The sequence below is a fragment of the Pituophis catenifer genome, unplaced genomic scaffold (assembly GCF_029215685.1).
Source record: "Pituophis catenifer annectens isolate HBS135680 unplaced genomic scaffold, rPitCat1.0.hap2 SCAF_2, whole genome shotgun sequence".
NCBI classification, from domain to species: domain Eukaryota; kingdom Metazoa; phylum Chordata; class Lepidosauria; order Squamata; family Colubridae; genus Pituophis; species Pituophis catenifer.
The window spans coordinates 136,649,387-136,664,937 of NW_027256882.1; the positions used below are offsets into that span (position 1 = coordinate 136,649,387).

The 15,551-nt window shown below is 40.1% G+C and overlaps 1 protein-coding gene across 2 annotated transcripts; it reads left to right on the plus strand.

Moving 5' to 3' along the window:
- The first annotated feature begins 1,279 nt into the window (after nt 1–1,279).
- SIRT7 (sirtuin 7) lies at nt 1,280–14,070 on the plus strand. Of its 2 annotated transcripts, XM_070937639.1 has the most exons (10): nt 1,282–1,765; nt 1,878–2,015; nt 5,783–5,887; nt 7,253–7,323; nt 7,406–7,478; nt 9,583–9,681; nt 9,765–10,001; nt 12,496–12,576; nt 13,223–13,329; nt 13,601–14,070. In XM_070937639.1, the coding sequence occupies exons 1-10, from the start codon at nt 1,670–1,672 to the stop codon at nt 13,800–13,802; spliced, it is 1,209 nt and encodes a 402-aa protein (XP_070793740.1). In that variant the 5' UTR covers nt 1,282–1,669; the 3' UTR covers nt 13,803–14,070. The 2 variants fall into 2 exon arrangements, with proteins under 2 accessions (XP_070793739.1, XP_070793740.1); XM_070937638.1 differs by having other exon boundaries at nt 1,280–1,765; nt 5,783–5,892; nt 7,253–7,478.
- Nucleotides 14,071–15,551: the final 1,481 nt, after the last annotated feature.

Consider the following 15,551-nt stretch of genomic DNA (forward strand, 5'->3'; position numbering starts at 1 on the left):
GTATGTAACGTTCAGCAGTAGACAATAGTTTCTGGTTACGGGGAATAAGTCAATCAAGATAAGCATCATTACCGTGGTTGGAATTAATAATTTGGATAAAAGACACCTCTACAGACACTATATGGCAGTGGTCCCCAACCCCCGGTCCGCGGACCGGTGCCGGGCCGTGAAGTACCTGGCACCGGGCCGCACAGCGGCCGGGGGACAGGAACGCTTCAGCACAAAGGCTCCTGGGCCGTGCGCAATGGGCCTGCGCAAAGGCTCCTGGGCCGTGGCCCCACCCCTGCGCGCGCTCAGCGGGCCGCGGCCCCACCCCTGCGCGCGCTCAGCGGGCCGCGGCGATAAAAAGGTTGGGGACCACTGCTATATGGAATACAAATACAAAGTCACTCGGGTGGTGGTTGTTGTTTTTTTTATTATGAAGATATTTGCTATTGATGGGGGCAGATGGTAATTGAAGATACCGAACATACTGTTGGAATTAGGATGTGATGTTACCCTAATATGGGTGATGGAGTTTATAATCTAGTTGAAAGACATTACAGAAGATATTATATGGATTACAAGCCTAAAGTCTTTTTAAGAGGATTTTATTTACATAAGGGAATATTTTTTAGTGGAGTGGGCAGAAGAATAAAGATATTAAGAATTATTAAGTATGGTAGTCTTGTAGGAAAGTGGGTGGAGACAGATTAGTTTATTGATTGTTTAGTTTAAGAAAAGGGATATTATGTTTAGATATGAATATATGTAAAAGATTTGAGTTAAGAGATATAACGATGGGGGTGAAGGAAATGGGTAGACTATGAACTGAATAAATGTTAAATTAGGATTTATTATATAGTTTTATAGCGGAAGGTTGTTTTTAAATGATAGATTAATATATATAAAAGATTTGATTTATTATTATGCTAAATTAGGAGTTATTATATAATGTTATAGTAGAAAGTCATTTTGAAATGTATAGTATAAGGGGGATATGATAATCTTATTAGAAAGAAAGGGTCAGCATATGGGGATGGAGTAAGGGGATGGTAAAGTATTATATAATCTGTTATGAATTTGGGTTTTATTATGAAGAAGTCACAGGGGGAGGGGAGGGGGAGGGGGGGTTAGGGAAAAAAGGGGGAAAAAATTTTGTATTTGAAAAACTTTTTCAATTAAAAAAAAAAAAAGATAAGCATCGTTACCGAAGACCTTGCGCTTGAAAGGATTGCATTGCACATCATGGAATTTACTTTGATGCGGAAGAACAGCGACAGAATCCACGCGGACAGAATTTCGCACGCGGCCACCACGGGGGTCTCGGAGAAGGAGGGGCCGGAGCAGCGCAATTATCCTTAGACCAGCATCGTTTTTAAACCCCCAATCCGAAAGAGAGCGCACTTTCCCAAGCAAGGAAGAGAGCGGGAATTCGACCCTATTCTCTATGAAGGTAATAGAAACGCCAGGCTTTGTCTACATGGGAAGACAAGTCCAACCGGAAGTAGCAGGTAGAGCTGTGTCCTCAGCTTCTATCTTGGAACGAAGAGCCTGGCAACAGCAGCGAACATAGTTTAGCGTCCCCAGGGCAACAAGCAATCGCCGCCGAGCGTCGTCCGCCGCCGGAAGCGGAAGTAGCCGAACCCTCCTCTTTCGGCCGATAGGAACCCGGAAACTACCCAAGGGGATGGCGGCTGGTCGAAGTTTGAGTCGCTCGGAGCGGAAAGCGGCGGCTCGCGCTGAATTCCTCCGTCAAGAAGAGCAGCGGGAGCGACGGAGGCAGGTAAGGCGGGGTGGCCAGAAATCAAGGCGGGGCGGCTTTTTCCGAGGCGCCGGCTTGGCAACACGCCCCCTTCCCTTCCTCTCTTTTTTTTCCCCCCCCTCGTTCGGCCCAGGTATCTCGAATCCTGCGCAAACCGGCGGCCGACCGGAGCGCCGACGAGGCGATGCTTCTGTCGGGATGTCAAGAGATGGTGCGGGATCTGGAGCGGCTTCGCAAGAAGCGTGAGAGGTTGCGGCGCCGGCTAGAGGAGGTGGGTACGTTTATAGCAGAGGTCTTCAAACTTGGCAGCTTTAAGACTTGTGGACTTCAACTCCCAGAATTCTCCAGCCAGCATAGCAGAGCATAGCTGGCTGGAGAATTCTGGGAGTTGAAGTCCACAAGTCTTAAAGCTGCCAAGCTTGAAGACCTCTGGTTTATAGCTTGTGCTGTCAGTGCCTTTTGATGGACGCCAGGGCTAGTTCTCAATTTCCCCCGCGGCTTGAGCGAGCCTTGGCAATCTTCTTTTTCCACCTGTGGTTTATTTTCTTCATATCCTCAGTTGAAAAGTTTAATGGTGGCCTTAACTAGGCAGGAGTTAAATTCTTTCGCCAGATCTGAAATCAGCTTCAAGGTGTGTAAAAATTAGCTGTGCTTTAATCTACTAGGATGGGAAAAAAAAAGTTAGGTGATCGGCAATGACTGGAAATAGAGACACAGTTGATTATATATGCCCTCAAGTGGGTGTCAGCTCTTAGTGACCACATAAATAGGTTTTCTCCGGGAGGATCTGATCCAGTGGTGGGATTCAAGTAATTTAATAACCGGTTCTCTGCCCTAATGATTTCTTCCAACAGCCAGTTCACCAAACTTGCTGTTCACCAAACCGGTTCTCCCGAAGTGGTGCAAACTGGCTGAATCCCACCACTGATCTGATCCCTATATGGTGCTTCAGGCGGTCACCCATCAACACTGTAACTGAACGGATCTGACTTATGGCAGGTTAACATCTTCAATTCCTCCCCCCCCACCTTAGCACTGTAGGGTTCTGTAGAAAGTAGATCTTTGCATAATGTGTCCGAAGTATGATAATTTCAGCCTGGGCATTTGTGCCCGAAATTAAAATTCTGGACTGAGTTGCTTGATGAGCCTTTTGTTTGTTTTCTTGGCTGTCTACTGTATTCTCAGAAGTCTTTTCCAATGTTAAAGTTCAAAGGTGTCAAATTTGACTTTGAAGAAGCAGAATTTCCATTCTGCTTCTTCAAAACTAAATTTCTACTTCATACAGTGTCATGAGGAAAACTATTGCTTGCACAATTCTGGTTTTTAGATGCAGGATAGGGATTTATTTATTTATTTATTATATTTCTATACCGCCTTTCTCCCGTAGGACTCAAGGCGGTGTACAGTCAAGAAAAATATAGATACACAAACATCATAAAATTGCTAATTAAAATTATTATTATAACATAGTTTGGCCCAATTAAATAGAACCTAAAATTAGATAACATTTTAAAAACATTCACATGTTCATATGTTTAGCCCCGCTTGTTGGAACATCAGGGTTTTGAGGGCACGGCGGAAAGCACGGCGATCAGGGATATTTCGTATCTCACGGGGCAGTTCATTCCAAAGGGTTGGAGCCCTCACAGAGAAGGCCCTCCCCCTGGGAGTCGCCAGTCGGCATAATTTGACTGACAGTACCCTGAGTAGTCCCTCCCTGTTAGAACAAATTGGTCGGTGGGAGGCTATTGGTGGCAAAAGATGGTCTCGTAGGTACCCAGATTGGCAATGAGGACAGTAAAATTCATGTGAGCTTAGTTTTTCACTAAACAATTGATGACCCCCAGGTAATCCTTTCACAGTTATTTCCTTACCAGATTGCTCAATACTTCCAACAGTGAGAATATTTAAAGCTTGAGATTAAATTGTGAGGTCCTTGGTGTTCTCTGCGCTTGGTGGTTTTCTTGTAATGTTAACTGTAATTCTTAGTAATGTTTCATTACTAAGCTAGGTGATATCATCAGGGCTAATTAGTGCTCATCACTAGTGCTAGCACTGATGATGTTACCTAGTTTGGTAATGAAACGTCTGTAAGAAAATCACCAAGCGCAGAGAGCACCAAGGATCCCATACTTTCAGCAGTGCCAGAGCTTCTAATGGCTTCTAATGCACAGCCTTCACTGAAAAAGCCAGGATACATTCAGAGATGTATCTGCCTTAAAACTAGCTGAACTCTATAGCACAGTCAAAATTAGCACGGAATGTTTTGTGACATAATAATGTGACATAATACAAAATCATTTTGTATTATATCATAAACTGTTTTATGATTATTTTATGTCATAAAATGTTTTATAAAATTTCAATACCACATGAATTATGGATCCTTGATTGTGGATGCATTCTGTAAGTTAGCTCACTTGAAGTACTTTGCTTGAAAATGTTTTGCCCTATGGTGCACTGTTTCACCCAGCTAAAGGTCACAAGAAGCAGAATTTAAGTAGTATACAGTAGTATATTAAAGAATGGCTGGAGAGTATTTTAATTTGCAGGGGAAAACATGGCACAATAAATCTGTCACTTCTGTAAGTCTTCTGTGTTTGGGGGGTAAGATAACTAACAGCACTTACCTATATTTTTCATATAAATTAAACTTTACTGCTACTGGAAAGTAATAGTATATATTTCTATTTCACTAGTATATATTTGGTTGAATTTAGAAAGTAGAAATATTTTACTATCTAACTTTCTTTGTAAATAAATATGCACAGCTTTTTATACTGTCCAAAATTTGTGAGAAAATTTTTCTCATTCAACTGGTTTTCTGCATCTTAAAAACTTCTGATTACATTTTTATTTTTGTATTGCAATTTTTTATCATTTGTTTTTTTAATGATTAACTAGTTTATTTAGATATGGGTATACAAAAAGCTTCAAATGTAAATTGACCTTTAAATGTTTAGCATAAACATCTCTGAATGAATCTCTGTGTGACGCTTGTGCTCATGGTTGAAGAGAACCCAAGTTGTTCCATTTCCCTGAATGTCTTTCTGAAGTTTTGTTTAGCATTTAAAAGCTATTCATGAGCGTAAGCAGCAGAAGAAAAACGATTGTAAATTAAACAAACAAATGAACAATGGAAGTTACTTCTATAGTTTCTTTTAGGAGAGGTTTTCACTGGATTTCATTTCCAATTGTGAACTGAAGGCCTTTTGTTTCTGGAAAGGCAGATCTGAATCTAACCCTCCTTAACCAATTAAGTTGGTTGCCCTCCATAGGCTTTAAACAATCTAATGTAATTGTCTTTTGAACTGGTTTTGCTTGTTGAGAATTTTGTGGTTTTCCTTGCTGACAGACAAAACTAGATAAGATTTCTGCCAAATTTACAGAAAAGGAACCTGTTAGTTTATCTGTATCTCTTTTTTGGGCAATTAATTTTTTTCTACTTTGAAGAAGAAAGATAATAATTAAAGGTAGAGATAATAAAGATAAATATATTAATGAACAGTTCTGGCATGTTTCATTGAGGCATCAAGTAGGTTTATAAGTACATGGTAGGAGAGTCAGTGCTTATTCAGAAGAGTATGTAATTTCTAATTTGGCTACTTGATATTGTAAAATTCAGTCTCTGCTTTCATCCACATTTCATCTGCTTGAAAGAATATAAATGATGTTAAACTTTCCAAATAAATTAGTTATGGTAATGGAATGCATGGGAGACCTCAAGGAAAGAGGACAAGAGATCCTGCCTGGGAAACAATCAGACAAGAGGGGCAGGAGTCCTCAGTCACTTAACAATCAGAGAAGGAAACTAAGGAAGGACCCATCCTAATGGAACAAGCAGACAAAAGTGGAGGGGAGGAAGGTTGTGCTTTTAGACTGGCAAGATTGATGCTAAACCAGACAAGAAACACAACTAGATGAACTAAATCTATTTTATTGTAAAGCTACAATTACAGGAATGGACAAAAGCTAGAAAAGAAATGTGTGGATTTCATCATTTTGGAAAATATGAGATTTTTACTCTTCTTTTTTTAGGTGTGTGATGAGCCTGATGAATTGAAGAGAAAAGTCAGCAAGCTATCTGCTGTTGTCCGAGGAGCTAAACATCTTATTGTATATACAGGAGCTGGCATAAGTACGGTAAGGTTGTATCACTGTCCCTTCTAAAGTCATCAGCAACAAAAGATTGTTATAACTGAATTACCTATCTTACTTACTACTACTACTTACTACTCATGTGAGAGCAGCATTGTTTTGAGGTTTGAAAATTCTTAAAAGCTCTCAAGTCACACAACACAAGTTGAAATAATTGGCTTCGTCACCTTCTGTAGAAACAGAAGGCATCTTGAGAGCATTTTGGCATTTTAAGTTATAACTTTTATGTTGTATATTAACACTAGCATTGTGAAAGTGGAAAAATGGGGGGTAGGGGGAATCAGAAAAGCTTTTAATTTTCCTGTCTAATAGTCTAATTTTCTAATAGTCTAATTTTCCTCTCTAATAATCTCTTTGGAAAAAAATGTTACTTTTTCTGCAATGTCTTTCCTAAAAAGTTCAAAAAGATTAGATTGTGTTATGAATTTAAGAAAAGTGTGTGTTCATTGTACTCATGATAGGTAGCATTCCAAAACAGGGCATTGATCACTGGTGTAAACTGTTTGGATATCTTGAAAGACTGGTAGAAACAAGTAAGATTCTGTATACCAATCTTCATCTAAATTGTCAGTAAAAATCAAACTGTAAATTGAGCTGTTCACATCTTAAGGAGCCAGCTCTTATTTAGAATGCAAAATATATATCTGGAATTAGTCATCTGTGAGAAGGAATGCTGGAGAGGTGTAAAATATGTGAATACTTCACACTTTTGTGCTTTGGGGAAGAAAAGAACTGTGACAGACAGCTAAATACTGTGAAAGTGGAAGTGAATTCCCTGGCTAGCTGGTAAATCCTAGTATTTTGCGTAACTATTTTATCCAAAAAAATTGGAGATATGAAGGGAAAGATTAACTACACGCTTCCCATGTAAAACCTCCTTTGAGCCAAGGTCAGCTCATTGTGACTTCATGGCCGTATCTATACAGTTTACTTGGTATAGTAACAAAGTGTTTTGCAGGTACAACGCAATGTCCCTGACCCTGGGCCAAAGCAGCATGTTATATAGCTGTAACTTTAGAATAAACTGGAAATTGTTTTGTTCAGGATAAACATTTAAGGGATGCAGATTGAGCTGATGGATAGATATACTATGAATGGCTTTGATCTTTGGGTGATGGCAGATTATTTGGTACAAAGAACTAATTAACAGGTACTTTAGAATTTTTATTTTGTTAATCAATTTTGTAGAGCCACCTAATTCACAAAAAGTGACTCTGGCGTCTTTTTTACAGTAATCCAGTAATTTCATGGCATGGAAGTAAAAGGTAGAGATGCTTATGAATACAGGCAAGACAATGCATTCTTGAAATGAAACCAGTAGAGTTTCTTTTTCTTTGTGACTCCTTACAGGCAGCTTCAATTCCTGACTACAGAGGCCCAAATGGGGTGTGGACAATGCTGCAAAAAGGGAGAAGTATCAGGTAATTGGTTCAAAAGCATTTCTTATGTTACATTGGGATCCTGGTTCTTGCTTTTCATATTTCTTTTCTTTCCATGTATCAGGGCTACCGATCTGAGTGAAGCAGAGCCCACACTCACCCACATGAGCATTGCTTGTTTGCACAACAACAAACTGGTAAGCTCTTTGATTTTCAGTCCTGCACTTCTGAGGCCATATTCTTATAGTGACTCTTAGGTTTGCTGCATGTTGTATCTACAACATTTGTCATATTGTTTCTAGATGCTTTTGTAAAAAGAAGACATACAGAAACTGTTGATGCCACTGTCTAAATCAGTGCCTGGACGATTTTAAGATGTATGGACTTCAACTTCGAGAGTTCCTCAGCTTGTAGTACTTGCTGGGGTTGAAATCCATACATTTTAAAGTTACTGAGGTTGAGAAATACGGGTCTAAATCATAGATGTGCAAATTGACATGCAGAGGAGCTGGCATTTCCAACATCCTACACCTTCCCTTTCTTCCCTTTCTTTGCTTTCATTCCCTGCTTCATCCCTGTTTTGCTTCCACTACTACTACGTGTCTTCTCTTTCTGCTATTGGCTTTCTTCTTTGACTCTTTATTTTTATATCAGTCTTCTCCTGATAGAAAGTATTATTTTTCTTCGTATTTTTTCCTTGCACAGAAATCTCAGTGCTTAAAGATTCTGAATGCTTGGCTTAGAATGTCAGTGCCAAAACAATTTCTGTTAACAGATAAGCTACAGTGTAATTTTTCATATACTTCTTACATTCAATTTTGAAATGCTTTTTAAACTTTAATAGAAGTGAAGTGGAAACTTTCAAAATGTGGAAGTACATTACACTTTATAACCATAGAATTTAAAACTCAGCCTTTTGGAGGGTAGTCTATGGCCCAGCAGTGCTTGCCTTCTCTGTAATACATAACTCTCTTTGAGACATACTTTATCTGTTTTCAGAAAATTAGTTTCTGATCTTTGGAATTCTTCAGGAGGCAACATTCTGCATCTTGTGTTCTTACACTGGGAATCCAAATAGCATAGTCATTAAATCTTCCATTTCTCTGTCTCAGACCTGAAATAGGTTTAAGGCAGCGGTGAAATCCGGCCGGATCTATCCGGCTCGCATGAACCGGTAGCGCCGGCGGCGGGAGGCTCTGCCTACCCGTTGGGACGTCATTATGTCCCGTTTTTGACCCTCTGTGCATGCGCAAAAGGCTCTGCGCATGTGCAGAAGAGGCACGTGCACTCACACTCCTGAACCAGTAGCAAAGGTAAGTGCATTTCACCGCTGGTTTAAGACCATGGGGCTCAAACTTGATTAGGCAACCATATTTACCACTGTCTGTAAACTGCTTCCAATCTGGAAGTTAACGAGTTCAAAACAATTTTACTGCCTGCTACCAATCAGCAGAACAAGTAAAGTCTTTCTTTGACCTACAACCATTCATTCAGCAACCATTTGAGGTTAGGATGGCACTGAACAAATCGTGGTTACCATCTGTTCTCAACCTCACAGTTATGATCGTGATCTGAGTGCTCAGCAATTCATTCACAATTACAACTGGTTGACAAGCACCCTTTGATCACATAATCACCATTTGCAATCTTCCCTGCTGATTTCCCCCAGAAAATCAATGGGGATTGCATTTTTTTTGAAATTCAAGGTTGCAAGTCATTGAGGCAAGTCTTCCTCACTGGGGAATCCTTCCCTGCCCCTCTGCACTTGTGCAACCCCTCAATCATCCTCAACTCACACAGCTCCTTTCATGCACCCCTTTTTTCACTGTCCCTGATTCTCCCTCACATCCTTGTGCACCCTCCCTGTGCTGCACCTCTCGCACACCTCCCTGCATGCTGGTGCCCCCTTGTTCCCTCCCCACCTGGGAGAAACCACTTACTTGCCTGTGGGCCTGTCACTTGCAATTTCCTGCTGGCTTCCCCATTGACTTTGGCTGGCAGGAAGCTGTCTTGCCTAATGTCCATGAGATTCAGTTAATGATGACAACCAGGACTGCAGGGACTGCAGTCACTAAGTGATGTGGTCACAGTTTACAACTCTACTGCTTAGCAGTGAAAATTTCAGTTCTAATTGCTGTCATAAGTCAAGGAGTGAGAAAAAGAGGATAAAGTCTTTTGCACATTATAAGGATTTTGTTATTGTATTTAGATTGTGATTGAGCAAGGACAAAGGAAAAGAGGAAAACATCTTCTCTTACTGTCTATGATACTATTTCCATTTTCACCCCATTTTCTTTTTAGGTGAAGCATGTAGTGTCTCAAAACTGTGATGGGCTTCACTTGCGCAGTGGCCTCCCTCGAGAAGCCCTGTCTGAGCTGCATGGAAACATGTATATAGAGGTGAGTGCTTGGAGAGAGTGAGATTTGGTGCATTGTCATAGAAGAAAAATGCTAATAAATTCTATAATTCCATCCCAAACTAGGTTTGCACATCTTGCACACCCAATCGTGAATATGTACGAATATTTGATGTGACAGAGCGCACAGCCTTGCATAAGCACCAGACTGGGAGATTATGCCATAAATGTGGAGCACAGCTGAGAGATACAATTGTACACTTTGGAGAGAAGGGTATTTTACAGCAACCCTTGAACTGGGAGGCAGCAACAGAAGCTGCTGGCAAAGCAGATGTGATCCTTTGCTTGGGATCTAGCTTGAAGGTAAAATTAAAGAAATACCTTCTTTGCACATCAGTGCAAAAGTGTTATGATTTAAAATGTATTCTATGTATAGGAAGCTTTTGGAAAAATACTGAAAATTAATGATGAACTAATTGAGATTTTATTTTGTAGTTTTCAAGATTCAGCTTGCAAAAATAGAAGTTTTTGAAACCACACACAGGTAATCCTCGACTTACAACTACAACTGAGCTCAAAATTTCTGTTACTAAGCAAGGCAGTTGTTAAGTGAGTTTTGCCCCATTTTACAACCTCTCTTGCCACAGTTGTTAAGTGAAACATTGCAGTTAACTTATCAGCATGGTTGTTAAGTGAATCTGGCTTCCCCATTGACTTCGCTTGTCAGAAGGTCGAAAAGTTCATCACACGACTTGGGACATTGAAACTGTTATAAAATTGAACCGGCTGCCAAGCATCTGAATTTTGATCACCTGACCATAGAGATGCTGCAACAGTCATCAGTGTGTGAAAAACAGTCATAAGTTACTTTTTTAAATTGCTGTTGTAACTTTGAACGGTCACTAAACGAACTGTTTTAAATCAAGAACTACCTGTCGTTACCTTTCTATTATCCCTTCAATATACTCTTGCAGATACTTTTTAGTATAGTAGAAATCAAAACATGTGCTAATCTCTTTCCTTTCATCAGTGATCTATATTTAGATATGCTGAAAGTTAATGAATACAGATTTGGACAGCTGGACTCAGCAAAAAATGAAGCTCCTAAAAATTATATTTGAAAAGGAAAATATAATATTTCCCCCTAGAATTAAAAAACAAACAATAATTTAGTACAGGTAGTCCTCAACTTACAATGATTCATTTAGTGACTGTTCAAAGTTACAACAGAAAAGTGTAAAAGTGACTTAGGATGATTTTTCACACTTATGATCATTGCAGCATCCCCATGCTTACGTGATCAAAATTTAGACGCTTTGCAACTGACACATATTTATGACAGTTGCAATGTCCTGGAGTCACATGATCACCTTTTGCCATCTGGCCACCAAAGTCAATGGGAAAGCCAGGTTCACTTAACAGCCATGTTACTAACTTAACAACTGCAATAAATCACTTAACACCTGTGGCAAGGGAGTTCACCAAATGGGGCAAAATTTACTTAACAAATGTCTCCCGTAGCAACAGAAATTTTGGGCTCAATTGCGGTCTTAGGTTGAATACTACCTGTAGTTTCCAAGTAAAATAATATGCTTTAACTGCTGGTTTGCTATTTATTATTTCCTGGAAATAAAATGTCATGCAACAGGCACTGTTAAAAAGAAAAGGATACTCAAATTGTTTCCTCGGAAGTATTGAGAAGGAAGATTTGATTAAACCCTGTAGAAAAGAACAGGTCAGGTTTTTTCTTGTATTAGTACAATAGTATTCTGAGATCATTTGCTCCCCTTTTCACTAAGAAAATAGCCAACAGCTCCAAGCAAATATGTTCTTGAAACATTTTTAACAGACTGTATAGTTCAGTACAAGACCAGAAAGGGTTTAAGAATTGCCTACTCTATAGTTAAAATTCCTCTTAAAGTAGGTATGGCCTACTTCAATAAATGCCCAGTTGGACACTAATTACTTTTTTCAAAGCTAAAGTGCATGTTTAGAAACTCTTACACATAAGGTTTGATTTATACGTTACAGACTTTGAGAATATTTTTGTGTTTAAGAACATAAAAGCTATACTGAGTCACCCTGAGATAACTTTCCTCCAACCCAATACTTTCCCAAGATAACGTTCTCAAGATATGTGAGGACTGTATCTCCAGAATTCTGATATATTAAATATGAATCCAAAGTTCTTCATAAGAATCTCAACAACTGGCACTTGTCAAGTAGGACCACAAGGTAATTGTGCTCTGCTCCTTCTCTCAGTTTCTTTCTCACCTTTAAACATGATGCACCTTGGTATATCATACCTTGGGCAGCATTTTAGTTTTCCATTAACTCAGGCTGTAGTTCTACACATATTTTCCTATCAGTAATCTCTGTTAAACATTATCAGATATGTTTTAAAATAAAGTTATATAGAGTTACATTGTTAACTATAGTTGTAATGGTAGGAACTGGAATTAGTAAGAACATTTTTGAGGTATTCTGATTTTAAAAGTTTCCTCTTGAATTTGAGGTAGTAACATTTGGGTTGTAACATAAGATTGTATCTTGGCCATTTGTTCTTGGAATACTATACCTATGCATGTTACTTAGTCCAGAAGTATTTTTTCTAAAAAAAAAAAAGTCTTGCAGATGACTTGGTAACCCAGAATTCTTGAATAATAGGTCTATAAGCAGATGATTGTTCTCATTGCCCCACTTTTCTTTTTACTTTTCGGGGAAATTGGCAGATATGCATTGGAGGAAGTCTCTGTATATAAATGACATATCATGGTGTCCTATACCATGTTATCTGAAAACTAGGAGGTAGATTCACCTTTTAACAATAGATGCTGTGTTTTCCTTTTTCCAACAGGTTTTGAAAAAGTACCCACATTTATGGTGCATGAGTAAACCACCCAGACATCGCCCTAAACTCTATATTGTAAATCTCCAGGTGAGTATATTATGAGGTAGAGCATAATATTCAGATGCATGTGTTTACATCATTTGCTTTTGATATGAAACAATATATGCAGAAGGTCATAGACTGTTCCTACTACTGTATACCAAGAATAAAGAAATTGTTCTTGAGCAGAAGGCATGTGTGAGCCTTTGGAGGTTTGTCAATTAAAATAAATATATATAGCTATGTGGAGCAATTGTTTGCTTAGTTTTGTATTTCCTTAGGTTAAGATTTCCATGATAATGGAATAGAATCTGAATGGCATTCAGCTATACTCAGAAATGTATATCCTAGCTTGATAACCTTCAGACACTTGTTTCCTCTTAAATGTTAGGTTGGTTTCTCTATTTCTATCCAGTGATAATGCAGTGATAGTTGGAATGTGAGCTAATTATGTCTCTCAGTATTCCAAAAGCTTCCCATTGTATTCTGATTTACTAAAGAAAATATTTTTTTCCTAACGGACTAGCTATTGGAATGTCATTTTTCTTAATAAGGGCTAAATATGTTTTACCAGCCCTGCAATAAAAAAATAAAACTTATGTCTGTCTGAATCTGATGAGTAGCAGTGTTATGTCACTCACAGTCTGTTTGTCTTTGAGGAAACTAATCCAACCTCAATCTATTGTATTTGCAGTGGACACCAAAGGATGATCTCGCAGTCCTAAAACTTCATGGAAGATGTGATGATGTGATGAAGTTGTTGATGGATGAGTTGGAACTTCCCATTCCTTCCTATGATAGGTCAGTGACAACCAAACTTGTTCAGTGTCACTTTTGTTCAGTGTCAGGCTTGATTAGTGTCATGAGCTGTCAAATGCCCTTGTTAATATAACTTATTCTGATTTATTTGGAGGCAGAATTTGTCATCCAAAGTTGTAAGGAAGATGGTGTGGTCCAAATCCTGCTATGGTTGAATATATTTGCATAATAGCTCAAAATGTAAGCTGCTACTTCCACTTATTCACAAGTAGCTGTGTAAATTAACATTACATATTATCATGTTTGTCTATAGAATGAAAGACCCCATCTTTTCTCTGGCTGTTCCTTTGCAACCTGCAGAAGAAAGCAGTCATAGCCGAAAACCCGTGGCTCCACCAGCAAGTCTTCATGAAGTACAACTGAGAGAGGAACAACAGATGCATCCAGATCCTCCCTCTGGTGGCTGGTTTGGCAGAGGTTGTGCAAAAGGCACAAAGAGGAAAAAGAACTCTTGATAACAGTTTTTTTAAAAAAAAAGATTTTAAGGACCAACTATAGTTGCTAAAATCAGGGCAAGAAATGACATCTGCACTAGAGTTCATCAGGATTGCTGGGCTAACTGGAAAAAAACACAGCTGCTATTTTCATAGAGATTTTTTATAATTAGCTGACAAGGACCAAAGCTTAGCTTGGGTTTCTGCCATCTAAGGGGAGGTTGGCTTTTAATACTCAGGGCTGCCAATTAACAATTATTAATAAAATTATTATAAATGGCTGCTGGCAGTTGTTTGAGTATGGCTCTTTTGGTTTTGATATAGATCACGTGTGTCAAACTCGATTACATCACAGGCCGAATCGTGACACATTGCGATGCTTTTTGCCTTTGTAGAGCTGAGGTGGGTGTTGCCTGCACGTGACATATCTGGCCCACAGGCCGGCAGTTTGATGCTGTGTAGTTGCTGGTGTAGATGCTGTACAGGTAGTTCTTGAGTTACGACCACAATTAGGCCAAAATTTATGTTGCTCAGTGAAACATTTGTTAAGTGAGTTTTGCGCCATTTTACTAATTTTCTTGCCACAGTTGTTAAGCGAATCATTTCATTTGTTAAGTTAGTGACATGGTTGTTAAGTGAATCTGGACTCCCCATTGACTTTGCTTGTCAGAAGATCGCAAAACTTGATCACATGACCCCAGAACACTGCAACCATCCAAAATATGAACCAGTTGCCAAGCATCTGAATTTTGATCGTGTGACCGTGGGGATGCTGCAAGGGTCATAAGTGTGAAAAATGGTCATAAGTCTTAACACTTTTCAGTGTTGTCATAACTTTGAACGATCACTAAATGAACTATATGAGGACTATGTGTATTCCAGCACTCATTTAGGGCAGCAATTTCTATATTAAATGAAGCATTTTGAATGCTTAAATCAGCGGTTCTCAACCTGTGGGTCGCGACCCCTTTGGGGGTCGAACGACCCTTTCACAGGGGTCGCCTAAGACCATCGGAAAACACATATTTTCGATCGTCTTAGGAACTGAGACACCACTCCTCTATCTGTCTCCAGGCAGGTCCGCCCACATGCAGATACGCCCTAAGCCTAAGGCTTTTAGATGCTACAGCGCCCCCTGCTGGGTGGCTCTAAACCCACGCTTTTGCGATAGGCGGGCTGGATCTGTCAGCTCATTTCTTCCCAGCTTCATTTGCATCATGGCGGCTCGGGGCCTGGGTGGCTCAGGCCTGCTTGTGCGGGACCTGTCGTGCCTTCTTCTCCTTTCAACCGACCTGCGGGCCCGGCAAGCCTGTTAGTACGGGTGGGCGAAACCAATGCGGGGCTGCAGGCAGCCCAAGGGCAGGTACGTCCTCGAAAGGCGGCGAGCGAGGGTGCCTGAGCCTGGCGGCCAGCGAAAGGCAAAACTTGCCGGGGATGGTGGTTGGTGGCCCACACCGTGGAAAGCGGGTTGGGGTGGGATGGACTTGAGGTTTTGCGTGGCCCCAAAAACTCCCTGCTGGGAAACGAAGTGTGGAAGAGAGGCAGAAGATAACTGCAGGATGAAACCGGAATCGGCTGACTTAGCCAGCTCTTCCATTGAGGCGCCGTGGCTGCTGTGCAAACACGCCTCTCTCGTGGGGCCCTTTGGCTCAGTGCTTGTTTTCTCGCTGCTGAACATTTTAAGGGCTGGAACCTCGTGGCTCCTCTCTTGGCACACGCAGCCTTGTATGCATGTTTTCCTTCTGCTTTGGAAAATATGCTACCCCCTTT